This window comes from Notothenia coriiceps, unplaced genomic scaffold (assembly GCF_000735185.1).
Source record: "Notothenia coriiceps isolate Sejong01 unplaced genomic scaffold, NC01 NC01_scaffold00017067, whole genome shotgun sequence".
Classification (NCBI taxonomy): domain Eukaryota; kingdom Metazoa; phylum Chordata; class Actinopteri; order Perciformes; family Nototheniidae; genus Notothenia; species Notothenia coriiceps.
Genome location: NW_011349768.1, coordinates 159140 through 186020, shown reverse-complemented (window position 1 = coordinate 186020; position 26881 = coordinate 159140). Strand labels below are relative to the sequence as shown.

The following is a 26881-nucleotide window of genomic DNA, read 5'->3' as shown; positions in this document are numbered from 1 at the left end:
TCTAACGGCCGTAGAGCTAGGAGTACAATAAAAAACACAACACTCCCCAGGTTTTTCCACAAATGGGCTTCACAGCCTTTGTTATGATACAACAAAACAAATTGAGATAAGGATAACAAACTTGGCAAAAAAAAGCATTTGCTCCATTTTCTACAGTGACGTCACAAGCCCTTTATGAAAAGTTGAGATTATTTACTACAATCACTAAAAGCTGCCGCACTAGAAAGACTTTGAAAGAGACGCATGAAAATACCCTATGTGTACTCATTCATTGCTTTTTCTCTGCACAGGTTCCCATCCCCTGGCAAAGTATGTGGCCTCCTTTGACAGCCGGTTCAACAGCATCTTTATGGACACTGCGTGGAGGGAGCTGTTCTGCAGGACGGAGCGACCCGCCTCAGGTAGGATGCACGGCTCTGATGGGGCTACAAAGAAAAGCTGCGTGTCTAATGTTCAGCCAACTTGAAAGGGAATGCAATGGGGTCAGAGGACGGGTCAGGGACTGATGGATGGGAAGAAGAGGTTTTCCTCCAATTGCTAGAGACAGCTACAGCTTGCTCCAGTGTAGCGAACGGTCCTCGATTAGGGCACGGCTCCTCCTCCCTGTAAACTGTCTGCTAAAGGAGCCCTGCAGGCTGTCAGAACTCTGACTCAGATACTCACCCCAAAGACTGTCAAAGTTGCAGTCTTAAGATTTTGGGCTGTTTTTTTTACCCAATCCAGTCACACAGTCCCTATACTTTTTCTTTTGTCTTTTACATAACCACAAAGTATAGCTTCAAAAAGCCAAAAGAAAGCCTCTAAAGAAAAATGCCCTTCTGCTTCCTTTTAACTGTCTAACTTTTAACATGCTACTCACTTCAGCACTTTGCCTATAAACATGCTGACGTAAATTCTTCCAGTCTGCAAGCCATAAATCATTTCGTCCGATTTACTCAACTGGACACAATGAGAGGCTTTAAGAAAAAAATGTTGAAATAACCAATCTAGTCGCTGCTGATTTGCTTATTTAGTTCATACAGAGGCATCCGTTTTAAACTGAGACTGTTTCATAACCAGTAACTCCTCTCAGCTTGTATTCTAATTATTTTTACTCAATGTTCACTCTTCTTGCCCAGACCTTCTAGATAAGCCTCAATCATCCTCACCTATTTGCACACGGTAGGTGCAATAGTGGCAGTTCCACACATAATGTTGTATCATCTTAAAAGTTGTTCCAAGAAAATAAAAAGTATGTTAAAGTACTGGGTCCTTCATGGATGGCTCTGAGTGCGTTTCCACATATCACTTTGGCAGACATACATGTGGCCCAGAGGCTTTCTGTTAGACACACAATTAATCTTGTGTGTCTTATGGCTGACTTCACCCACGTTTTTAATGACATTTTACACTCCCCCTCCTCCTTAAATCAGTGGAATGAAAATGATTAATGCGTATTCTTCTAGCAACTGCTGTATGTGAGAATTAGCATGTGCATCAATTGTCTTGCAGCTTGTTAGTCAGACAGGAGACAGCAGAGGTTGTTAACACTCTTCCCCCCCCCCCCCCCTTTCCTGCAGACAACATCGATGTAGCAGGACGAGTCGTTCAGTATCTGGTCGGCGCCAACGTGTCTCACCAGTTCCCCATCTCAGAGGCAATGCTCACCTACAAACAGAAGAGGTAATGTGGTTATTGTATAAACTCATGTAATGTTTGTCTGTGTATGCATGCATGCATTTGTGCTCTTTTAAAGCATGATTTCTAATCTAGAGCACTGATATAAATGCCCAGAATGTCTTTATTCTCATTAAAAGTGAGGCCTAGAACAAATGTAGCTACTATAATCAGAAAAGCTGCATGAGGAAGATGTTTAAATGCAAATGCATGCAAACAAGCACATACACTAAACACACACCGTGCTGTGCTGTGTGATGATGTCACTGTAGAGCAGGGGCAGGCAACCCGCTGCTCTAGAGCCACGTGCAGATCGTCTGCCCATCTGCAGATTTCTTTGCTAGAAATATGTTATTTTATTTCATACACTTTTTTGCAATCTTTCAGAGGAAACACTTCTTGGAAACAGATTTGAAATACAAACTGGCCTATCCTTTACTGTTTTTAAGCCACTAGGCAACAGCTAAAACTATTTCAAAGTTGTCTAGTTCTTATTTTATAAATGTTCATCAAATATTTAGAGGACTCAAATAGGCATGTAAAAGTTTTGTTTCATTAATTAAACAAGGGCCTGCACATGCCAATGTATGTTTTTTGCCTCTTGATAAGAGTTTTGTGATTTCCTTTTCTTAACAGTTAAAAATACCAAAACATGTCAACAGTTTATTTTGTTGTTTAATTTTATAAATGCCATGAACTATAGTCTTTGCAGATATAGTATAACTATATATAATAAGCTGTGCCATCAAATATGTTTTGCGGTTCCATCTGATTTGCTCTTTTGATGGTAAAGGTTGCTGACCCCTGCTCTACATCTCTGGGGTCAAAGTATTGGAAAATGTTTAATTTTAACCATTATGTTTTTATAATGTGGGGAAGATTTTTTTATTTTACATACTACTTGAATAGTGTTTAGTTTTCTAAATAAATTCGGCGATCATCAACACAATCATTAATGAACAATGTTGAAGATCACTCCATTAAATAATTAACTAAAACCCTCAAAGATATTATAAACAACTGGCTAAAATATACAAAATATAATAATTGCTGGAGGTATAAAGGAATTCCATCATCTTAATTTTTCACATTTGCATTTACAGTAACAACTTAATTATGGCCCCCTTCAATTGTACACAGACATGCTGTACAAATTAAACACCACGAGTTGCTGCGGTATTGGATGATAATTATCTTTAGTTAACCATGATTAAAGGATTTCTTTCCCAGAACCACTGCTTAATAATAGGTTCTTTTGCTGGTTAGTGCATGTGACAGCTGCACAGGCCTTATCCAACATCTCTCAAACACAGACGCACTCAGCAGACACTTGTTGCATTTCTGTGTGCGTTTGTTGCTTTTCTTTCTGACGTTTGACCAACCCTTGCCCTCTCTCTAAGAACGGCTTCCTATTGGTCAGAAGGTACTCAACACAACACGCAGTTTTAACACTGTCGCATTCCTTCTCCCCCCTCTCCCCCTTTTGATTTGCATTCAAGGAAAAGAAGTTTGTATTTTGATTTTTACATCAGGTATCTAATTTCTCTCTTGTTTTTGTTTTTTGAACCTCCTTATTTTCTCTCCCTCCATTTGGCTTGAGCCCCTTGCTGTGTCTTTCACATTTCCCATCTTCACGCTCGATACTCACTTCTCTGCACTCCGTCCTGACCTCTGTCTTTGGTTTGGTGTGGCGCTTGACTCTTACTGTCCTCTGTGTGTTGTTGCTGTGAAGATTTGCCTAACAACCTTTAATAACAACCCCAACATATTGGAATGCACTTTTTCTGTGTCATACATCCAACAAGAATGAAGAAGCCATTTTGAATGAACCCAGCAGATTGTTTGTTAAAGATGTTATATTGACTTAAAAGTGGGCTTCCAGAATCTCAGGTGGTGTATTGGTTTACCCTTATCAGTGGATTATATTATATGGAATATTTTGGGATGATTCATTTAACTAAAGTAATAATGTCATTTGCTATATTAATGTGATATTCCGTTTAATTCTTAACCGCATCAAAACCCACATATGTCTTTATATTAATCTAAGTGAAGAAAATCTCCATTCACAAAGTCAAGTCTTATATATTGTTTGACCCCATATAAAATGTTAATTTTGTGAACAATGGTACAGGTTGTGATGCTACCCAATTCTTACACAATCTACAAAATAATGTAAAAAATATGGCATAATAGAGCACCGGCCACGGTGGTCAGATAGCTGGGGGCTGCGTTCCTTTATATGCACTGGAGCGGGAGCCAGCAGCGTTCCTCGCGCTTCCGTTGTTTGCTGTGGGTGGAATCTATTCTGCGGGCTCGTGAAACACACAAACTAGTTTTGTGTGTGTGTGTGTGTGTGTGTGTGTGTGTGTGTGTGTGTGTGTGTGTGTGTGTGTGTGTGTGTGTGTGTGTGTGTGTGTGTGTGTGTGTGTGTGTGTGTCTTTACTTCACCCCCAAAAGGGTCATTTGTTTATCAATTCCTCACTCATCGATGTGAACATGCTTTTTTGCTTGTTGAAAGTGAAAATGCGTGTGTTCAGGAAGTAGTGAGCATACTGGATAAATTAGACTTATTATGGTTTGATGTTATGATTATATTTGTCTTTTAATTCAAAGTAAAAGGGGTGAGTCATGGATAAACTGGATCATTTTGGGGTTGAAATATACCTTGTAACTTTAATGACAAGGACTTTTTTTTTTTTCTATCTTTTTTAAGGCATGTATTAAACTAGAAACTCAGCACTTCAGAGTAGTGTTACCAAGGTTACCCCGGCTGGACCCAAACTATCACTTAAGGTCCCATGTATAGAATTAGCTCCTAGTCCCGGCTGATAAGTATGATCTCATCTTCTTTCGGTTGTAAGGAGCGTCCCCCCCCCATTCATCTCATTGTAACATGACCCCCAAGATGACCCCATTCCACCCAATGTGCCATTTCTTCTGCGATGGGACATGATGCAGGTCATGCAACAGCCATCCTCCCTCCAGGACCATTGAGTGTTCATGTGACCTCTGAAGTGTTAAAAAAAATCTACCTAAGGTCATACTCACAGCCTCTTACCCCTCTTCCTGTTTACAGCCCTGATGAGGACTCCTGTCAGAAGTTTGTGCCATTTATTGGGGTAAGATCTTTTTATTTTCCTATTCTGAGGTGCCAGAATAATGTTTTGTGTTATTTAGATCCTTATTACTCTATTGTAAAGGTACTTTCTCTACATGGAACCATAATTAATATTTTTAGCAATACTTAAAACGGTAATAGTAATACAATAGTCATCACCTATGTAATACCAATGATAGCTCTGTACAATCATTTCAGCTCTTAGATAATTGGGAAATAAATTAACTTGGCAACTTATCCACTAAATTACAAATAAATGTCGGATGGATATCTTTCTAAGAAATCACATATTCTACAACATAATAAGATAAAAACCAAGAAGGCACTGAATGTTGCCCCGCATAAAAGAATATAATCAAAATGTGCTAATGGATCCATGCCACCATCGCTCGATAATGAACGGTTCTGTCAAATGACTTTTTCTACACGGGGCAACAAAGGAACACCCTCAGATGACTGTCAAGTAGAATAATTATGTCTTGATGAAAGAAATGATAGGTTTCTATCAAATATTTCTTTCAGGCTTGAGTTATGATGAAATATTTAATAAAGCAGACTTTTCACATTAATTAGTTTCACACTGAAGGATTACTTTTTGTGCAGGTTGTGAAAGTTGGGATTGTGGAGCAGAGCCTCTCAACTTCAGGTAAGGAATTTTTTCTTTTTAAAGGTGTGGTAGTATTTTGTCAGGTTAGGGTTTATTTTGTCAGGACATTTGGCCTATATATTGTGGTATTCAATAAAAAGCGTTCAAGGTCCCCTATTATACTATTTTCCAACCATATAATATAGGTCTCAGATAAATAAAAGTGTATGGCTCGAAATACCAAACAGATCATGCATTGTAGCATCCCATAAACCCCTCTGTTTCAGCCCTGTTTCAAAAGTGCTGATTCTGGTTCTGTAGCTTTAAATGCTAATGAGCTGCTCTTGGCCACGCCCCTCTGCAAGATATCTGGTTAAAAAGAACACAATGGTGCTCTAGGAGGAGAGTCAGGTGATAAGGTGGGCGGGGTTACCCTGGTTGGCTTATGGTTATACAACCCATCACAAAAGGGCAAAAATCTGATAAGCCCATTTTCAGACAGGATTTTTATATAAATGGATCAGGACCAAAAGTGAGAGAATCTTTTGCCCTGAAACTTTCAGATCTCTTAACACAGAGGGGACACGTGTTTATGTATACAAGACATGAAAAAATGGATGTTTCATTCATAATAGGTGACTTTTAAAGTGTTACTTTAAAGCTTTATGTAAGAGACTTTTCCCCCCCCCAATGTGCAGTGGATTCAGATGATGCGATGGGGGTCAACACGAGCATCCTGGGCTCCCCAACGCCCCCATCGGCCGGTCCGTATGGGAAGGAAATCGGCGGCACCCCCCCTCAGTCTCCCTCTGTGTCCACCGCACTCTCTGGAGCTGGGTATGCACACACACACACACACACACACACACACTCACACATTATTGTTTCTCAGTGGTAGTGGCTCTGACCCGCCTGTCCCTGCTGCAGCTCTCCGTGCTTTGGCAGTGAGGTGATGGGGCTGCAGGTGGACTACTGGACGTGGCAGGGCCCAGAGAAGAAGAAGGAGGGGGAGAAGAGGGATGTTGGACTGAAGAACACGCTGAAGAGTAACTTCCGCTCTCTGCAAGTCAGCCGCCTGCCCTGCGGGGGGGAACTCACCCCCCCACCCAGCATGGCCATGACTGTAGTCACCAAGGAGAAGAACAAGAAAGGTACGCCTTGGAAAACACGCTTATAAATCAATGTTAATGAAAACATCAGTAAGGGTTACGGAGCCAGGGGAGCAGGTAATGTTCCTAGACATAAATTGGAATCAAAAAGATTAAAGTCATAAAAATAAAGAGAAAAAACATGTGCATTAGTACTCCCTGAGACCTGCAAACACATTTTCTATTCGTAAAACTGTGTAAAACAGTACACAAATAACACAATAAGCTAAAGAAAATGTGTTTTTATGGCTTCATTTTTTCTCTCCAGTGATATTTCTCAGCAAGAAGCCCAAGGAGAAGGATCTGGACTCAAAGAGCCAGGTGATAGACGGCATCAGCAGACTGATCTGCACAGCCAAGCACCAGCACACCATGCTGAGAGGTAAGACTGCTCTGTTCACACAGCTGAGGCTGCAGCGCCCTCTGCTGGAGAAGGGGGGACTTTCAATAGCATTTACTTATTAAAAGTTGCGTAAACAACGTGTTTAGAGCTGTATCAAATTGTTTAAAGTTTATTTCATTAGTTTAAGCCTGGTATTTCTGCACAGTTGCTGATAAAGATTAGGATACACTTATATTATTAGAGTTAGCCTTTTTATTAGATTACATTCGAGGTGGCTGTGGAGGGTTGTGTCCAAGAATTGGTCACATTTCATTAAATAAAAGGTATATTTTTATAATAAAAAATAAAAACATATCTTGTATATTTAAATATTCTGCTTTAATCCATATTTTTTCAAAAACAGCATTCTCTGCTCTAACGCTATTATAGTAAATTACTTAAGTTGTTACAAACAATATGTATCTGCGTTTCATTCTGTGCTATTTCAACATGTCATAAATGTATCTATGTTAATGGGACTGATTAGGTATATTAATTAAGAAGAATAGAACTCAATTGATCCCATTAATCAGTGTATTCAAATTGAGGATTTAAAAAATGTCTGACGTCAAAAAATCAGTCCACTTGAAAACCTCAACAGAAGAAATTCTTATGACCCGTACAGACTCATCTGCTCTTTGACATTCAAATTCCAGAGCGTCCATCCTGAAATATTGAACGTGTTATCTTCTTTGTGCATTAATCCTTGCTTCTCGTCCTCAGTCACTATCGATGGAGTGGAGTGGAACGACGTGAAGTTTTTCCAGCTCGCTGCCCAGTGGCCGACCCACGTAAAGCACTTCCCAGTGGGGATCTTCGGGTACACTAAGCCTGTGTGACCCCGGCCGCCCCCCCACTCCACCAGACTCTCCGCTGCACTTGTCTCCCTGAGAGGATGCAGAGAATCAGAGGAAAAGCCGACGGGCCGGCAGTAATAGTTTTCCTGTGGAAATCTTACTGTCTCACAACCACGTGTTTAATACACAACCTTCATGTTGTCAATTGGATGTTTTTGATGTTGACGTTGTTTGGGTGTTGTTGCTGTTTTTTACACACTACGAAAAGAACAAGTACTATTTTGTAAGATTTGTGCTACCGCCTCGGAGGTATTTTGAGGTTTTATGACAATTTGCCACATTTCGATAATGGCAGCTGTGTTTGCACTTTGTTTTTGTTAACATTTTATTATTTCTGTGAAATCCTACATTTATTGTTACTCTATACGCAATGGAAGAGTGTGGCGGTGGCGTGCGTGAGATCGTTTGAGGCCGTGTTTGTTGTTGAAAGTTGGAATATTGCTGTGAATCTAGATGGAATCCTTCTCTTCGAAACTCCGTTTTCTTACTCGTCCCTTTACTTTCTCACTACTTTTATAGAAAGGAACAGAAAGATCTGTTTTGCCTCGTTGCTCTTAGGGCACACTGTGTACCTAAAACAAACAAAAAAACAAGGAATTTTTTGAAGGTAGCTATAATGAATGTAGCTATAGAGCATTTGTAAGAATGTGTAAGCAAACACTAACATCCAGACTGTCACACCCACTTAGAAGCAGGGTCACATGACGCAGCAGTACATATTTTAACTATCAACAGCTGAATGCCAAATTTAGTTGTGACTGTGTGAACTGTTGTATTGTTTTTCCGTTCCCCCTTTGTGTTCAACTTGATGTTTCGGCTTACCTGAGTGGACGTCTCACAGACCTGCGGAAACTTAGCAAATCTCTCCAGACGTGCAGTGATGTGCCAAAGTCGAGTTTGTTTTACAGTGTGACCACCAGAGCTCTTGGCTAGTCCAAACGTCACAGTATGAAACTAAAATAGTACATTAAATGTATTCATGGTCCCTGTGGAGATCAGTATTTAGATTACTGAGATAATAAACCAGTTAGTACTCCACAGTTAGCCCCATTAAGCATTTGCAAAGCGTGTACACATCCTAACCAAGCAATTACCGCTGTGTCCTTTATTATAGCGTCTCAAGCATACTGATAGGTTGGACAGGTATGGGTAAAATGACTGAGGAGGGTGACTTGCTTTGACAGCAGTGTCGAGCGCAATGCAAGTATTGAATTACTTTCAATCTGATGAAAGGTGTATGGAGCCTTGCCAGACGTCCGAGTTACTGCCTGTGTGTCTGTGTTGGTGTGCTATGTGTTTCGATGGTACTCCCTGAATAGTGTTACGTGAAACTTTTGCAATAGGAAACCTTTGGACAAAGGGCCTTCTGTATGAGGTAGTTGTTGCTTTTTTTATAAAGTGAAGACTTTGATTGGCTGGCTTTTCTTAGTAATGTCTATAAATATATACAAGATGTATTATTGTGAATTCCCCCCTACTATCCACTCAATTGAAAAGCACAAATAGCTTACCTTTATCTCTTGACATAAATGCCAAATATATATTTCCAGAACTCATAACTATGAAGTTGACTTGTACACTACTACTCTCATACATTTCCCTCACTTTGTAATGCACTTTCATGTGGTTTTCTACATATTTTAGCTCAAATTGGGACACACTTTGTTTTTGAGGTGAAGTGTTAAATTTGAATTGTAAAACCACTACCTTTAGTCAAGAGAAGGCAGTTTTAGTTTTCAAAATGAACCTTTTTCATAGGGATGTTGTGTTTCTGTTATGGGTTTAAGCGTCCTACGAGGTCTTGATAACCCTTTCTGGCCGTCTGTTACTTTGCCACTTGATGTTGAAACGCTTATTTAGCAGCTACCACCATGCGCGTCTGCCTGGGACTAATCAGTCAAGTTTCCCTGTCTCCTGCTTTCTGAAGGCTTTACTAATCTTCTTTGAGTCGGGACACCAACTGGCCCTAACAGTATGAAACAGACTGTGAGGTGTTGGAGGAAATGTGTCATGTTAGTCTTTGAAATATTAAAAAGGCACAACGACGAGTGTATTTCAATATATTTGACCTCGAGTTTTCGCTTCTTTTTGCCCTAATTCTAGAGGTAGCATGGGGGTGTTTTTAAAAGACTGGATCAATGAGCAGGCATCACTTGGCATCCTTTAGCGCAGCAACAAATGAACATCAGCATTTGTTTAAATGCCATCTCATTGCTCCTGTTACTTGAAATGCCACCCAGTGTCTTTGCACAAACCCTATTTTAAAGGACATGACAGTATTTTTTAATTTACCACTAAAAAAAATATGGATTACTCTGCATGTTTTACTATAGATGTAAATATGTTTTGGATTTTTATATTGTTTTGTTTCTTTCCATGCTCCACAAGCAGTTGTTTATTAAAATTTGTAATCTTCTGTACAAACCGCTTGTCTTTATTCATACTTTCTCTTCCGACAAACAACCTGATTTAATATAAGAGACAACCATCTCAAATCCAGCAAATGTCCAGTGTGTTAGCTCGCAGAGATGGAGGGCAGGTTGACGTAGACCTTCATGGGAGGCAGGGGTTTGATCTTGCGTCCCGCCCAGCCCCCCTTCCTCTGCCACAAACCGCTCGAGGGACGGATGCCGAGCCAGCGGTTTCGCCCGGCTTTACCAATGATCCGTTTGTTGTGGTCGATGTTTGAGACGCGTCCCACTGTGACCATGCAGGTCTCCAACACCTGTGTGTGTCCAGATGAAAACATTCAGAGCAGATCATAGTTTGAAAACAGGGAACTATTTTAAATATGGATACCTCACCTGGACCTGCTGCTTCGAAGGGAGCTGAATGATCGCAGTTCCATTCACTTTACGGAGCAAAACGCCACTTGTGCCTGAAAAGCAAAAATACATCCAGGTTAGATATCATGAGTCACCACATTTGACAGCAACTATAACCTTGTTACAAACGACGAGGCACTCAGATTGCATTAAATTAATCAATCTATCAATAAACTGCAAAAACACTTATATTCTTACAACTCCACATATTTTATATTACCATGAAATGATTGTATTAGGTCTGTAGGGTGTGTATTTAGAAAGGGATTTTTCTCAAATGAAAGCAAATAAATCAATATTTTTCAGCTTTTATTACTATAAAGTTGTCTTTCTATAGAAGCTGTATGGATCATTCTTTGATGATGATCTTTTATGGCGATAAAGTACACACACTATTGATATATCACATGAATATGTGGTGTTGTGTTAAATTGAGTTTGATTGTCCATGACTGAAGAGTGTTTGGCCTTAACTTCACAACCTTACGACATTTTGAAGACAAATGAATTGAAAAAAGTGTTTAACTGTTCAGAATCATAAGAAAGAGCCTAAACAGTAACTACCTGCTGCACGAATGTACTCGGATCCTTTCCCTGGTTGTATCTCCAGGTTGTTCACCAGCGACCCCACAGGAAGAGCCCCCAGCGGGTACGCATCGCCCTCATTGGCTGAGACTGCAAAGTAAAAATATTTAGTACAATGTTGTGTGAAATACAGATCTTGAGGCAAGGTTAGACGATCTTTTTACCTGCCATGCGTCCGATAACTGCAGACGTTTTAATGACGTCTCCAGGCTGCATGTTCTCTGTGGCGATGATCCATCTCATGCGGCTGCCTCCAGCTATCATGGCGATGTTAGCAGACCTGAGGAACAGATCATGAGGATACAACTCTGTCTTTAGAATCAAAAGTCCTGTGAGGTGAGAGCTGATCTCACCTGCATGGGTCGTACCGCACTTCAACCACCTTCTCGTCAAAGGGCTGGTCCACTTTGGTTGGTTCATAGCGCAGCCGCTGGAAGTCTATCATCCGGTACTTCTGTTTATGGCCTCCACCAATGCCATGTGTTCGTACCTTTCCTGTGACGCAGAAAGAAAAAGGTGAACAACTCCTCACACCTGGCTCGAGTCAGAACAGGCCCTACAGCTGTTGTCAAAGCAAATATATCACTGAATGATTTCCGCCCTCTACCCCAGGTTAAACATGACTTCTGATTGATGACTTAAGTATAAAACAGGAGGAACATGTTACTATCAGGCTTCTCAAAGTAAAACAGTTAAACTGGTGCTCATTTCAAACAGGCCTGCAACAAGTGCTGCCCTTGGCCAAATTGGGGCCCTACGTAGGAGATTTTGAAATTGCGCTAAATAATAGAGGCCCTACGCACTGCACGTGTTCTGCGTATATGGAGGGGCGGCAATGCCTGCAACTACACCCTTTTTCACTACTATTCATTATCAGTTATTCTGCTAATTTCTTACTTGTTTACTAGACTACACATTTGGGTTGTGCATTTGCGAAAACGTTCAATAATTAAAATACTGTCCATCAAAATGTCTTGAGACCCAGAGTGACATTTGCAAATAGCTCGTTTTGTTAATTTTAACCCTTTTCAGGAAATGGGAATATTTTCTTATCCTTAAGGACAAATACATTTTTAGCTCTGTAGATAACCTATTACACATTTACAAAAACGTTACTTAGTCTACTTAGACTTGCAGATAAAGTTTGAAAATGGATTTAAACTCTGTGCCAAATTGTAAGACTTTCTTCTATTTGTAAAGGCAGTTTATTTTTCCCCTCCTGCGCTTATCCCATTTAGACCTTGACTAGACACTAAAATACAGTTTTTAATCTCTGTTTACAACTCGTAATCTATCAGTGAAAACACAATATAGGGCAAATACAGAACTGCACATTTGCTACCAACTTTAACCTTGTCCTCCTCAGTCTCTACCTGTGTAATCTCTGCCTCCGGTCTTCTTCATGCCAATAGGTTTGATTGTATACTTCTCCCTCAGCTTCCATTGTGTCTTGTTCTGCTTCAGAGAGGCTGTAGTGAGGAAGCCTCTGCACTGGTTTAGGACTACACCAGTCACATGAGGTGCCAGCTTTGTCTGTGCAACTTCCTGTAAACAGTAGAAAGCTATATTGATTGTCTGGTGGTTGTGATGGGGGATCAGATCTCTGGTATGAAGAACAGGCAGGGGATGTTTACCTGCGAGGAAAGCAGGGCAGGCTGGGAGAGAGTCAGGGACCGCAGGGCTCGGGTTAGACACGACAGCGCCATCATAACAGCGTCCTCCTGACAGATCTGTGGAGCAGAGGGCAGGTTTATCAGCTGGTAGTTTGTCGCTTCAGTTCATCTGTTTGTCCCACTAACTGGCGTGCAACATTAGCTTCAAAGTACTCCGGTTTTCAACCCATTAATGCTGAACTAAACCATGAGGATTCAAACGGTTACTGGTCACCAAAATAGTATTACCTTCTATATTTTAAATGGCTCAATTGTGGATAAACTGTCAGTTACTTTGCAGTAACCTTACCAAATAAACATTAGCAATCGCTAGCTTAGCCTGAGGTTAACCTAGCTCCATAAATACACCTTCCTTTGAATTTCTGTTATATTAAACCACACCGAAATGTGCCCCTTATCCCATGTCCACTTGCGATATAATACAGTTTGAGAGTAAACCAACCTTTATATTAGACTTATTTCATCACAAGCTTCTATTCGGCGTCCTTCACAGTCCTACACGCTGCGTCGTGCACTGATGACGTGTACTCTGACTCCCAATCAGGGGTGTATTTTTTTCTTTTTATCCTCTATCCTTGTACCAGAGCCGTATTATATTATATAATTCTATTATACAGCTCTGCCTTGTACAAAATAATGTACAAGTCAAACATGCACTGTACTATATTAAGAGTATACATAACAAATATTTGTATTTATAATTGTATAATAATAAAAACATAGAGTACATTAACATTAGATAAATCAGCTGGTTTCAATGTCGCCTCTGGGTAACATAGCCTTTTTATGTACAATATAACATTAAGTTTGTACATTAATTATGAAATTAGTTTATTTTTAGGTTCAACTAAGTAAAATTCAAAATTAGCTTTCTTTATAATACAGGTTAATATTATCAACAGGTATTGGGTGCTGTCAGGGGGTGAGGAGGTGGCTATAGTTGACACAATAATGAACTGTCCTCTGTTAATTTAGAGAGACAGCTTCTATTTAAAATAATTGTCTGAGTTAATTATCATGTTAAGTTTAGTTTTTTCAAAACAATGTACATGGTGTGCCATTGTGTGTTTCATGTAGGCTACACGTGTAATACTAGAGGAACTGTGTTTATCTGGGTAAATGGGACGTCTGTTATATTTTCCCTTAGGAGGGTCAATTGTTTGTAGAATCATTTGGAAGATGGTAATGATATTAAAGTGGTAGAATGACTTTCTCATGTGAGTGTTGGCCACAGGTTAGCCACCAGATGTCACTAAATACTCTTGGTATTCTTTCTGTGGTGGAATGTATGGGCTATTCATATGACACTATATGGCTATGATATGGGCTGTATATATAAAGGGCTATGACTGTAGACTGGTTATGACTTTATAGCGTGGTCGTATGTCTTTAAAAGTGAGATAAAAACATTAAAAAAATTATGTCTGCACTTTCAACTAAAAACATAATATTGTAGCCCACCTGTAGTGATGCCAGTAGGTTTTGGGAGAGTAATTTGATCAACTGAATTTCCTAATATATTTGAGATGTTTAAAGAGAAAAAATAATACTTCCAGATCCCAAATGGTTGTTTTTAAACCCTTTATTTTATTTTAAGTTGCAATGTCTGAATTTGAAATAGGCCTAATTAAAATGTATTCCAAAGTATTCAGATTAGATTTCTGGCAATCCAATAGTTAACGGTACTAATTATTTTAACAGATAAATGGCCATGTCATTTGTATTATTTTACTGACTGTGTTATTTGACTCATATCTGAATATACATCCATGACTGTCTGACCCAACCCTGTGGATCGAAAACAAAACATGACGTCACCTTAATTAAATCAGCCGCAGGGGCTTCTGGGAGAATCTTGCGGTGTCGGAGACATTTTGGATTTAAAGGGGCTGAGCTAGCCGTCAGTCCTAGCTCTTGGTAAGTAATAGATGTACTTTCACTAATTAATATTATAAATATGTGAAGCTTCTATGTGACCGTGTATTTAAGCGATATCATTGTGAAATACCGTGTATATAAATGATTAAGGTGGTGGTTTGAACGGCAGGAGCAGCTAGGGAGTGGTGATGCTAGCTGGTTAGCCGGAGCTAGCTATCAAAGTTGCTAAGCAGAGCGCTTAACAGATCAAAAAGCAAGCTTCACTGTGGGGTAGCTTATTCAATGAGCATTTACAATATCATTATAATTAATATACCCATGTTTATATAACAGGCAACATGTGCCCATATTGCTAACACTAAATCATGTAGATGGATGTAGAATAATAAACCCCGTTTTGCGCTACAAAAGTCAAAACAAAATGTGAATTTAATTATGATCACCGCTGGAGTTAAATGATAGACCATTTTATTTAGTTTGGGATTAACTTGGAAATGTTCAGAAGACTCTGTTTGTGTTAAATTTTCGTTACGGTTGTGCAAAGTCATTAACATGTAGCTACCACGTCATTATATCAAATGTCGAGCTTTGTGTTTGATCAGGGCGACACCATTGTACATCTGCGTGAGTGTTATAAGCACAGGTTCCACTGCAACAATACAGTTTTTCTGCATCAGTAACGTTAGCAAAATCCATGCAGGCAGTGTTCAGACCACCATTTGTGGGGAGCAGCCCTCTCGCAGCTGGTTTCAGTGGAGTGATTGATGACTGTGGGCAGTGACAGTGGCACTTCCCTCCTGGCTGTCCCAGACCCCGCCACACCCTCCCTGATGACTGGCTCTGCTTTGTGTCTGGAAGTGATCCATACAGTGTTGTTGGACTGCTGTGCAGTAAACAGAGCAAGATGAAGTGATCCGGTGGTGTCAAACTTCATCAAATAGATAGAAAATGTTTATCAAGGGAGATGGCACAGACATTGTCCACTGGCTTGTTGATGCACTCTCCATAGTCTGTCTTGTTTTCCCTTTTCTACCCTAGTATTTGATCATTTTAATTCCATCAAGCACCACACCCTCTCTCAAACGGCCTGTTCCTGCAGCCTGTGCTATGTTTTGTATTTGCTCATGAAGTATTTCAAGCTCAGCTTGCTCAATACGGTTGTATAAAAGAAAAAGTAGTATTTAGTGGTTTCATCATGCCCTTAAGTCAGGAAGATTTATACTTGGCAGTATAAAGTACACAATTATACGCAATTACAGGTCATTCAGTTTGTCCTCTCCAAAAGCACAATCGATTTGAATGACTGTAATGCTGTGGTAGGGAAGGATTCGGCGAACGAGGCCCTGAGGGAGCTTGATGGTGTTTTCTAAAGGGAGACGTGATCATGTGAGGCTTGAGGCCTCCGTGGAGATGGAGGCTAATGAAGAGTGGAGCTCTGGATGGACAAACGAGAGAGAGAGTGCAAATTTCTCTCTATAAACACAGCACTGTCTTTCATAACTCTGTGCAACCCTCTCTGGTATTTGATATCTGGGCAGGATGTGGAAAGACTCCTGCTTCAATATGACATGACCTTTGATCCTTCTGCAAGGTTGAGTCATATGACAAGTCAGTTCCTGATCCACCTCATCAAAACAACGTCTGAGTAAGACATGTCTATTCAGTTGTTATTGTAACAATGTGTTCGTTTTTTTATAACAAAAAATACATTTAGCTTTTGTGGTGTTTGAAGGTTATTTTCTTCATAGGAGATTATGATTTATTGTTTGTTTACTAGTTGAATAAGAAACATTGCTTCAGTGGGGGTGCCTTTAGGTGTGGTTAACATCTGGGAATGCATTAACACTACTCTGGATTGATTTCCCTCATAAGACCAAAGGTGGTCTATTGCCAGATATTTAGGGGCTAATATGAGTTAGTATAATCATGTTATCAGAAACCACATAGTCGTTAAATCACTGCTGTGTCAATAAGCCTTTTAAAGTCCCTTAAGAGGTTTATACATTTGAAAATGTTCTAAAATATAATAGTCCTTTGTCTGGTGGCTTAAAAATGTTCCCATCACTTATGAGCTGGATCGTAAAAGCGAAATGATTGGATTATAAGTGAAAGTTGTCTTATCAGAAACTGTGTTGGTTGGTCCTAAGGTGTGAATGTATTGACGTGAGCTTTTTGTAGTACAATGAGACAGTAGGTGCTGGCCTTGCAGTGGCTTACATGGTAACATGTAAATAGTGTCACCCTTTTGAGTCTCATCAGATCCATCCCTTTGTGTCTGATGAGTGCAAAGGAGCAGAGTCTAGATCAGGATGTGTCCCTCCCCCATCAGACCTGCATCTCCACCCTCCTCTGCTCTCCTCCAGCTGTGGGCGGGGCCGTCTCTCGATGTGCGCCCTGAGCTCATGTTGTTGTTTTTAATTCTGACGGAGCAGTGGGAAGGTCACCGTCATCCCGCAAGCAGCTCCGTCCTCCTCTCCCCACCATCGGCGCTCATCTCTGTCATCCCTGTCCTCTCTCATTTCCATCTGCCTCTGGCACCCTGAAGGTTTCCTTTTTCATTTGAAGGAGGATCGCAGTGGATTTGCACAGTCATTTTATAATGCACTTGGCCAGCGTTCAGCGCTATTGCTGGAGGACGAGTCCTTCTTTCATCAGCTCCTCACCGTGCCAAAGTATGAGACTCTGATCTGCCACTGAAACTGAGGTTAGTTTCCTGGTCCAGCAAGCTGTGGCCAAACAATGACGGCATTATTCATATATGGCTTAAACCTTTAGTAGGCATTTAGGGGGTTTTCTAATGGATATCTAGATTCTTTGTAATATTCCCTTTTTGCCTTGTTTTTCATCCTAAGGCTATACTTTGATTACAATAGGTCGTTTTACTGAACTGATCCTATCTGTTGTATAATCAAACATCTCTTAATGCACCAGGTCTCATCTTCACCAGCTTCTGATATAATGATAGGCTCCGAATGAGGGATTTATTTAAAAAGCTTTTCCTCTGGTGTGCCTGTGTTTACAGAAGTGAACGTGTCTTCTTAATGGCTACTTAACTGGCTGCTGCTGAACATGACTAACACTTGATCCTGATAACTCCTGTACCCTGTCATGAGGTCTATTGGATAAAAGGTCAAATGACATGATTCTGAGCTGTAGTTTATAAGTGTGATGTGTACATAGTGAGTGTATTTTAGTATTCTAACTAGTTATAGCTGCTACATTTATTATTATCTTGTGATGCTATCATTAGTTTAATGTGCCCATGTTTTATATGGAACACCAACAAAGTAAATGTTAAAGATGAATTCAAGGGCAGCTTTAAGAAACCAGCCTGTTGGACTTCATCACAACTCTTTGAAGACGTGGGACATATGAACTCCAGCAGTCTGAGGAAAGCAACAGTCGATGATGCAGGTGTCGGTGAATGATACGAAGGTGAAGCTGTTTGTTTTTCCACTGACTGACATGAAAGCGCTTCTTCTCTTTGTGAGCTACTTCATGCTCTCAGCTCGTCAGGCCTTTCATCCTAACAGGCGTTTAACTGCTGAGGCTCTGAGCGACTGTACTGGGTAAAAAGCTGTCTGATCCAGGAGCATACTTGATCTTGAGATCATTTCAAATCATGTTCATGGAAGGGAAGCGCTTAGGTCCAACCCTTCCAAGGAGAAAAGTACTGTTCACTGCAATTGTGAAGAAAAATTCTCACCCGTCTGATATTTCTTAAAGCAAAACCTGTGTTTTATAATTTATAATTTATAATTAATGCTTTACTTTTATTGTTGCCTTTTTGTAACATAGTGAAGATAGAGAGCAAGAGTCTAAATGTTCAAACTTCTATACAACAGTCGTATCTTTGCAAATGCAAATTAGAGTCAGCTTAATTTACTTTAAAGCATGTGATAGACTGTTATGTAAAGTACTGACTCATGTATTGACAGCACAAAATGGCTCTCAGTTATGTGTGGTATAACATATATATATATATATATGGTCAAGTTCTCCCCAAACGTGTTACTTCTTGTCTGCTGACTATTTCACTGATTGTAAGCCCTCCCTCTGGTAGTTCTGCTTTTGGTGTACTTAACATGAACTTACAATGACCATCACTGGTTTGTTTTTACAAGGAATTCTTTCCTTTTGAAATATCTATATTTGATTTTGATATTTTATGGGGTTTTTTAAAATGCAGAGCAACAATGAGATAACACTTTTTCTAGACATCCATGTAGGTAAAAATGTGATGATCTGTAATCTCTGGAAGTGGTTCAGAATGAGTGCATGTTACTATTAATCTTTTATATGTTGTTTGATTAAAATGGGTTCATGTGATGTGGGAAACGCTTCTTTGAAGAGGTTGGCTGTCTCTGCGAACTAGCTTTTTACTGCTCCTCCAGTAGCTCCTGTAAAGAGATCATCGTATATATTGTGCAAGGAAATAGTCAATTGCAGAGGAGACATGCACAAAGTCACCTCTGGGTACCGTGTAGTAGAATGTGATCTGTATGAATTAGGGAAGTGCATCTCCATCACTGAGGCCGATGTGATGCGCATCTCGATACGTTGCCAGCAATACATTTGAAACACCAGGCGATGCGATACGATACGACTCACCCCTGTTGCGATACAGTTCGATACGATGCGATTCAACACGATGCCATACAGTTCGATACGATGCGATTCAACACGATGCAAACATAATGATACTTCAATATGGTACGACAGAGGATTTTGTTTTATTCCTTATATGCAGCAAATCATAAATTAACTAAAGTGATTTACATATTTGGTTCTCTCTACTAGTACTGCGCATCCCATCGTGCTGTTTATTTTTTACCTTAAAAAGCTCTCCAGAGTACAGTACAATTGTATAAAACCTCAGTCAAACAATTTAAGGATGCATTGCCCATGATTAACAATGTGCAAATAACAACTACCATAGTGCAATGCCCATACAGCTGCCAGCCTGATGTGCTTAACACTCATCCATAGGCTAACTCACCAGTGAGCAGAAAGCAGTGGTTTCTATATGAACAATAAAGAATACAAATAACCTTTCACAAACAGCTCTTTCATAACTGCTTACAGTAAGGAAGACATTTAAACTATTATTGGCAGTCACAGGCTGTTGTAAACTAAACACCACTCTCTCTAACAGAACACCTCACTGAGTGATTGAACTCATATGTCTCACTTTCAGGTTTCTCTTTTCTGCCGCAGACCCCATGTCGCCTCTTTATGTACGTCGCTAAGTTCCTCGTACTACTTGTGTACTTTAAAGCGGCACGGCATCGTTTACAATTTGCGAGCGATTTTTCAGGTTGACCGTCTTTCTTGAAAAGTCCGAAGTGTTGCCAAACGTTTGATTTGTAGGTATTTTTTGGTGAGCTGTGTTTGTCTTTCTCCTCGACTTCCGTGTGTGTTGATAACTGAGACTCCCGGCCTCCGCAGTGCAAAGCAAAGATCAAAGATCGTCTCTGCTGAGCGTTGACAAGATGAGGGGATTTTATATGAATGAATCGTTTTTTTACCGATGCAAAGACGCNTAACTGTGCTTGTCTGTTTAGTTTCTTTTTCGCTAACAAGTCCTTAAACACAGACAGGAAGTCAACACTAAAAGGAACACGGTTTGGGCCGCTCTGGTTTTGTTTAAGGACTTGTTAGCGAAAAAGAAACTAAACAGACAAGCACAGTTAAATTAAACCCCGACCAGTGTAGGGATGCCAGTGATTATTCGATTATTTGAATATTCGTTACAGTCTCCATAATCGAATATTATTTTGAAAAATCGATTGTATTTATATATTTTTTTATTATTATTTATGTATTTTTTTTTTTTTCTGGCTTAGTTTCAACCAAAATATAGACTAATGCTAATAATAGTAATAGTATTAATAATTGTAAATGGCCATTGGTCACCACCAGTTTGTTTTACTGTAAACTTGGAGGAAGCCTGCGTGCAGAGCAGAATGCTGCTGCAGCACGCTACACACCGAGCCCGCTCCCCCTCTCCCTCACACGTGCGACTAAAGATGAACAAAGCGACAGGTAAAAAGAGTTCCTCCTCGTGGAACTACTTCGAACTTACAAGTCCAAAGGAAGTTAAATGGAAGCTCTGCGAAAAGACGTTGGTCTATCACAGCTCAACCTCAACAATGCGTTGGTCGATTATGAATAATCGATTATTATTCGCCAGGGCTACCGCATAATCGATTTTGATCATGGTCAGTTTCTGGCAACCCTAGACCAGTGCTTCCGTTATTTTAAGTTATGTTGTTGCAGTTCAAGCCATTGGTACGCTGTGGAAAGGACCATTATTTTCTTAGCAGAAGCAATACGATAATGTTTACGTCAATAAAATATTTTTTTATTAATATTGGGAGTCAAGTCATTTGTTTATTTAGTATGTGGCCCTGTAATAAGCGGGATAATGTGCAACGAGGCGGTCATTATTGAAAAAAGAACACCCTTCAGCAAAAGCGGGTTGCTAATCTTTCAAACAAAGGTGGTGAGAGTGCCAGAAGAAGACGCTTTGTGGACACAGGGCCTTAGCTGGTGTTTGCACTAATCCTGGAGGACTTACCTATGGGGATGACCAGGAAGCGTATGTAACTGAGCCAGTCGGGTGTCTTGTTGGCCAGTTGCTCCACGAAGAACCTCAGGATGGTGCTGAGGTAACTCTGGTCGCCGGCCACCGCAACCTTCATCGTCGGGGGTGTCTGTGCATTGCAGTTACAGCTGCGAGGGTTGACATAAGGAAAGGAGGGGTGAGCAATTAAGACAGAGATTTGTGTCATGGGGGGAGCGTGAGAGAATTCACAGCTGTCTGAAGATTTATACCTCAAAAGAGGGTATTTTGTTCCCATGTTCAAAACCGGTTAATACCTTAGTATCAAAAGCCAGATTATGTTATGATTTGTAATACCAGACACTTGCAAGAATCTGCAAGTCTTTCTGGAGTTAGACCAAATATTGCAACAGCTTTTAGATCTGGATCGTACAATCCTACGACTCAGTTATGAAGACTAAAAAAAGTGTAAACAATATCTAAGAAATGACTTTGTAGCTGAATGCTTCAGAGTTTGAGACTTCTGAGTAAAATGTCGAAAGATCATACTGTCCAATAGCAAAACAAGACCTAACAATGTGTGGGTTGCAATTGTCCTTTTTCTCAGTGATGATATTCCAGGAGAAACCCAGGAGCCGGCTATATCTGTGACAGCACCGAGCAGTTAACATCAGAGACCTTCCACATGACATGACCCCAGCTGGACTAAACTGAGGAGCAGGTGTGTAAAGAGTGGAAGTATAGCTGGATTACAGAGAAACAGGTTTAACAGAATCAGCGGAGCAAACGGAGACAGCCTCAGGTTCCCTCTGACACGACATCCTGAGCAGCTGGCAGCCGAGCAGATGGATCCCAGGAAGAAAGGAGGCAGACTCAGATGGGAAAGAGACGCATCGTGATGGAATGGGTTCACACTAGAGGAATTCAGCAGCGTAAGCGATAAGGCTGTACCGAATAGTTTAGAACTCGGCTTATAACGTTGAAATTAAAATAAACATTTTAATAAAGCCTTAATTAGATTTATATAACCACTGGCAAGCTGCAGGTTACATCCATGTCTGTCCAACACCGCATCGCTTTATCACTTTATCCTATTTAACATGCTATGGCTAAATGTGTTTTGTGAGGTCACAGTGACTTCAACGAAAATGCTTATTCAGCGAAAGTGGAGGTTTGGGACAGATTTGAAGAAATTCCCTCATGGCCTGAGACGTGTTTGCAGGAATGGTACGGCCCGACCAACGGACAACTTGAATACTTCAATAAAATAGATAATATTCTGTTTCTGCAAGGGTGATGACACGGATTCTAAGCTTCCTCAAAAAACCTCACTAGCAGCTTTAAAAAGGTAGAAAAACAGACATTCGGCCCTTTGAGCGATAGCATCCTGGAATTCTCTGGCAGCAGGCCAATATAAACACACACTTGGATAACAGGCTGCAGGATCACACTTTCTGGTGGCTATGGTCTTTCAACTAGTGAGTGGGTGGGTGTGTGTGTGTGTGTGTGTGTGTGTGTGTGTGTGTGTGTGTGTGTGTGTGTGTGTGTGTGTGTGTGTGTGTGTGTGTGTGTGTGTGTGACTCACAATCTCTGGATGCGAGTGACGATGGTGTTGAAGGCAGCCTGAACATCAGCAGCAGAGCAGGTGGACACGATGGGCTGGCCCTTTTCGTGGAGCAGCTCGGACACATACTGCACAGAAACACAGGAGGGACACCATGAGATCATGGACACAAAGGATGCTCGGTCCATCGGGTGGGAAAGACAGCAAAGGAAAACATTTGGGATGCAACTCAGGACTGTTTTCACTTTTGATTAGTATGTCTATTATTATTCTAGATTAATCATTTGGTTTATAAATTGTCTATAAATAGTGAAAAAATGTGTATCCCAGATTCTCAAAGTTGAAGGTGATGTCTTTGAATGTTTTGTTTTGCCAGTCCTTTACCCAAAGATATTCCCTTTAATATAATATAAAACTCTTAAAAACAATTTAAACGCTCGAAAACAATATTATTTTTCAATGAAAACAATTATTCAAAGGGGCCGTCTTGTGCTCATTTTCAGGTTCATATTTGTATTTTGTGGCTCTGCTGTGACACATACTTGCTAACCTTGAGACCTCAGAAATTGGGAGCATTTCAAAATGAAAAATGTGGGGGGGGGCTGCTAGTGGATCGCTGCTCGATTAACATTAACATGCTTATTGTAGTTCTAAGTGCAATGCTTTGCGGCCTGTAGCACNCCCCAAACCCATCCTCAAGGTGGAATCCAGGGCAGGTGGTAAAAAGATTGGGACATTTTAAAAGGTATCTTTAACGGAACTTTGGGTTCGGGCCAAAAAAAAAAAAGGCTTTTTGCTTTAAAAGAAAAAAAAATGTTTTTGAGGGAAAAAAAGGGGAGTAAGAAAAAAAAAAAAAAAAAAAAAAAGGTTAAAAAAAAAAAAAAAAATTCCAGGGGGAATAAGAGGGAAAAGCGGGGGGCCCGAGCAAACCCGGGGACGGCCCAAAGGGCGGGGGGGGGTTTTTTTTCCTTCTTTCCCACAATTTCCGGGGGGGTCCGGGGGAAAAATCTTATGTGTTTTTCCTAAAAAACCCATGGGTTTAAAAAGGGAACCCTTGGGTTTCCAGGGGGGGGGACTTCATTTTTTTTTTCCATCAAAAAAAAAAAAAAAAAAAAAAAATTGTAATTCTAAAAAAAATAAATTTAGGAGTGGTTTTAAAAAAAATTTTGGGGCAAATAAAAAAAAAAAAAGAGGTTGGTGGTTCCCCCAATGTAGCCCCAGTTGTAAGTTTCTTTTTTGAATTCCAAAAAAAAACAATTTTGATTTTTGGGGGGAGGTGGGGGATTTAAAAGGGTATTTTCCAAACATTTTTTGGGGGACCTTGGAAAAAAGGGGTATTTGGGGAAGCCAATAAAAAGGGCTAAAAAATCGTTTTCCAAAATCAAAAAATAATTTTAAAGATACTTAATAATATTTAGGGAGTAAATTTTTAAAAAAAAAAAAAAAAAAAATTTGGCAAATAACAAAAAAAAATTAAGGGGGTGTGGGTCCCTATTTTTGCAAAAAAAAAAAAAAAGGGGGGCCAGTGTAAAAGGGTTTTTTTCCCCTTTTTGGGAACCCGCCAAGGGCCATTTTATTTTTTGGGAGGGTGGGGATTAAGGGTTCCCGCACCATTTGGGGGGAAACCCTGGGGGGGGGGAAGGTATTTTGAAAAAAAAAGGGGAAAAAATAAAAAAAAAGCTTAAATTTGGTTTTCCCAAATCAAAAAAAACATTATTAATTATAAAAAAAAAATAATTTTAGGGAGTTTTGGGCTTTTTTTTAAAAAATGGCCAAAAATAAAAAAAAAAAAAAAAGGAAGGGGTGGTTTTTTTTTTTTTTTGTGGGGTTTTTTTTCCTATTGCAAAAAGGGCCCCAGGTGTTAAAAAAAGTTCCTTTGGGAACCCAGCAAATTTTATTTTGTTGGGGAAGTTGGATTTAGGGGGTCCCACCATGGACCTGGGGGGGGAAAAAAAAGTTATTTGGAAAGCCCAATAAAAAAAAAAAAAAGGGCTAAATTTTTGTCCCCAAATTCCAAAAAAAAAATAATTAAAAAATATTTTTTAAAGGGGGGAGGTTATTTTAAAAATTTTTTGCAATAAAAAAAAAAAAAAAAAAAAATAGGGGGTGTGGGGGGGGGGGGGGTCCTTATTTTGCCAAGCCAGTTTTTTGGGTTTAAAGTTTCTTTTTTGGGACCCCCCCCCAGGGCCATTCTATTTTTGGGGAAAGTTGGGATTAGGGGGGTCCACCATTTGGGACCTGGGAAAAAAGGTATTTGGGGGGGGGGGGGAAGGGGGGGAAAATTAAAAAAAAAAAAAAAACTTTAATTTGGTTTTCCAATTTTTCAAAAAAACATTATTTAAATATTAAAAAAAAATTATTTAAAAAAAAGGTGGGTTAAAAAAATGGGGGGGGGGGCAATTAAAAAAAAAAAAGGGGAAAAGGTGTTGGTTTTCCTATTTGGGGGCAAAGGCCCCCCCCAGTGGTAGGGTTTCTTTTGACCCAGGGCAATTTATTTTGGGAGGTTGATTAAGGGGTCCACCATTTGGGGGGACCCTTGGGGAAAAAAAGGGTATTGGAAGAAAAATTTTAAGGCTAAAAATTGTTTTCCAAAATCAAAAAAACATATTAATATAAAAAAAATATTAGGAAAGGTTTGCTAAAAAAAATGGCAAATTTTAAAAAAAGAAGGTGTTGGGTTCCTATGCCAAAAGGGGCCCAGGTTGGGTTTAGGGGGTTTTTCTTTTTGGGGGGGGGGGGGGACCCAAGGCATATTATTTTTGGGAAGTGGGAAATTTTAGGGGGGGTTCACCATTGGGGGGGAACCTTGGGGAAAAAAAAGGGGTTATTGGAAAAAGGGGAAAAATAAAAAAGGCTTAAATTGGTTTTTCCATCCCCCCAAACCAATATTTTAAATATAAAAAAAAAAAAAAAAAAATATTTTAAGGGAGTGTTAAAAAATTTGGCAATAAAAAAAAAAAAAGAGGTTTTTGTGTTTTTTCCCTATTTTGCAAAGAAGGCCAGTTGTAAAAGTTTTTTTTTTTTTTTTCCTTTTTTTTGGGGACCCCAAGGCAAATTTTATTTTTTTTTTGGGGGGGGAAGTGGATTTTTTTTAGGTCCCCACCCAATTTGGGACCTTGGGGGGGAAAAAAAAGGTGGTATTGGAAAAAGGGGGGAAAAATTTAAACCTTAATTGTTCCCCATTTTTCAACATTTATTAAATATTTAAAAAAAAAAAATAATTTAGGGGAAGGTTTGGGGTTTAAAAAAAAAAATTTTTGGGCAATAAAAAAAAAAGGGGGAGGGGGGGTTGTTGTTTTTTTTTCCTAAATTGCAAAAATGCCCCAGGTTTTTGGGTTTAAAGGGGGGTTCCTTTGGGGGGGAACCCCCCCCCCCAGCAAAATTTATTTTTTTTGGGAAGTGATTAAGGGGGGTCCCCCCCAACCCATTGGGGGGAAAACCTGGGGGTGGAAAAGGAGTATTTGGGGGCGGGGGGAAAGAAAAAATGTTCTAAAAAAAAAAAAAAAAAAAACTTTAATTTGGTTTTCCCCAAAATTTTCCCCAAAACCAATCATTTAATATAAAAAAAAATTTATTTTTAAAGGAGTTTTGGTTTTAAAAAAAATGCCCCCCAAATAAAAAAAAAAAAAACAAAGGAGGGGGGTGTTTTTTGTTCCCTATTTTTGGGGCCAAGGGGGGGGCCCCCCAGTGTTAAAGTTTTCCCTTTTGAGGAAGGGGGGTGAAAAACCCCCCCCCAAACCATTTTGATTTTTTTTTTTTTGGGGAAAAGGGGGTTGGGAATTTAGGGGTTCACATGGGGAAACCCTGAAGGGGTTACTTTTTGGGGAAAAAAAGAAATAAAAAAAAAGCTTTAATTTTTTTCCAAATTTCCCAAATTATTTTTAAATTATTTAAAAAAAAATTATTTAAAAAGAGGGTTGGGGCTTTTTTAAAAAAAAATTTGGCAATAAAAAAAAAAAGGGGGAAGGCACCCCAACGCGGGACTTGGAGTTCTGTCGTCTTTCATGGAGGTGGCTGGGAGGAGCCTCTGCAGGCCTGTTCG

The 26881-nt window shown here is 39.8% G+C and overlaps 3 protein-coding genes across 3 annotated transcripts in view; 1 reads left to right on the top strand and 2 right to left on the bottom strand.

The window, feature by feature from the left end:
• The first annotated feature begins 256 nt into the window (after window positions 1-256).
• On the top strand, window positions 257-10174 carry LOC104950036 (phosphofurin acidic cluster sorting protein 1-like). The gene is made up of 8 exons (XM_010776476.1): window positions 257-401; window positions 1560-1662; window positions 4736-4778; window positions 5381-5423; window positions 6062-6200; window positions 6291-6514; window positions 6780-6893; window positions 7617-10174. Exons 1-8 carry the CDS (start codon window positions 257-259, stop codon window positions 7730-7732), a joined length of 927 nt encoding a protein of 308 aa, XP_010774778.1. The 3' UTR covers window positions 7733-10174.
• On the bottom strand, window positions 9842-13365 carry mrpl2 (mitochondrial ribosomal protein L2). Its single transcript, XM_010776448.1, has 8 exons — window positions 13275-13365; window positions 12794-12889; window positions 12533-12704; window positions 11513-11654; window positions 11324-11439; window positions 11139-11249; window positions 10555-10628; window positions 9842-10475 (listed from the first exon to the last, which is right to left on the bottom strand). The coding sequence occupies exons 2-8, from the start codon at window positions 12866-12868 to the stop codon at window positions 10266-10268; spliced, it is 900 nt and encodes a 299-aa protein (XP_010774750.1). The 5' UTR covers window positions 12869-12889; window positions 13275-13365; the 3' UTR covers window positions 9842-10265.
• Window positions 13366-21255: 7890 nt separating this feature from the next.
• Window positions 21256-26881, bottom strand: part of LOC104950035 (phosphofurin acidic cluster sorting protein 1-like) — a 21330-nt gene continuing 15704 nt past the window's right edge. Inside the window, exons 12-14 of the mRNA XM_010776475.1 lie at window positions 26811-26880; window positions 22861-22967; window positions 21256-21445 (exon numbers count right to left, since the gene is read on the bottom strand). Of these exons, the coding sequence (XP_010774777.1) occupies window positions 21256-21445; window positions 22861-22967; window positions 26811-26880 (367 nt within the window). The remainder of the gene's footprint in view (window positions 21446-22860; window positions 22968-26810; window position 26881) is intronic.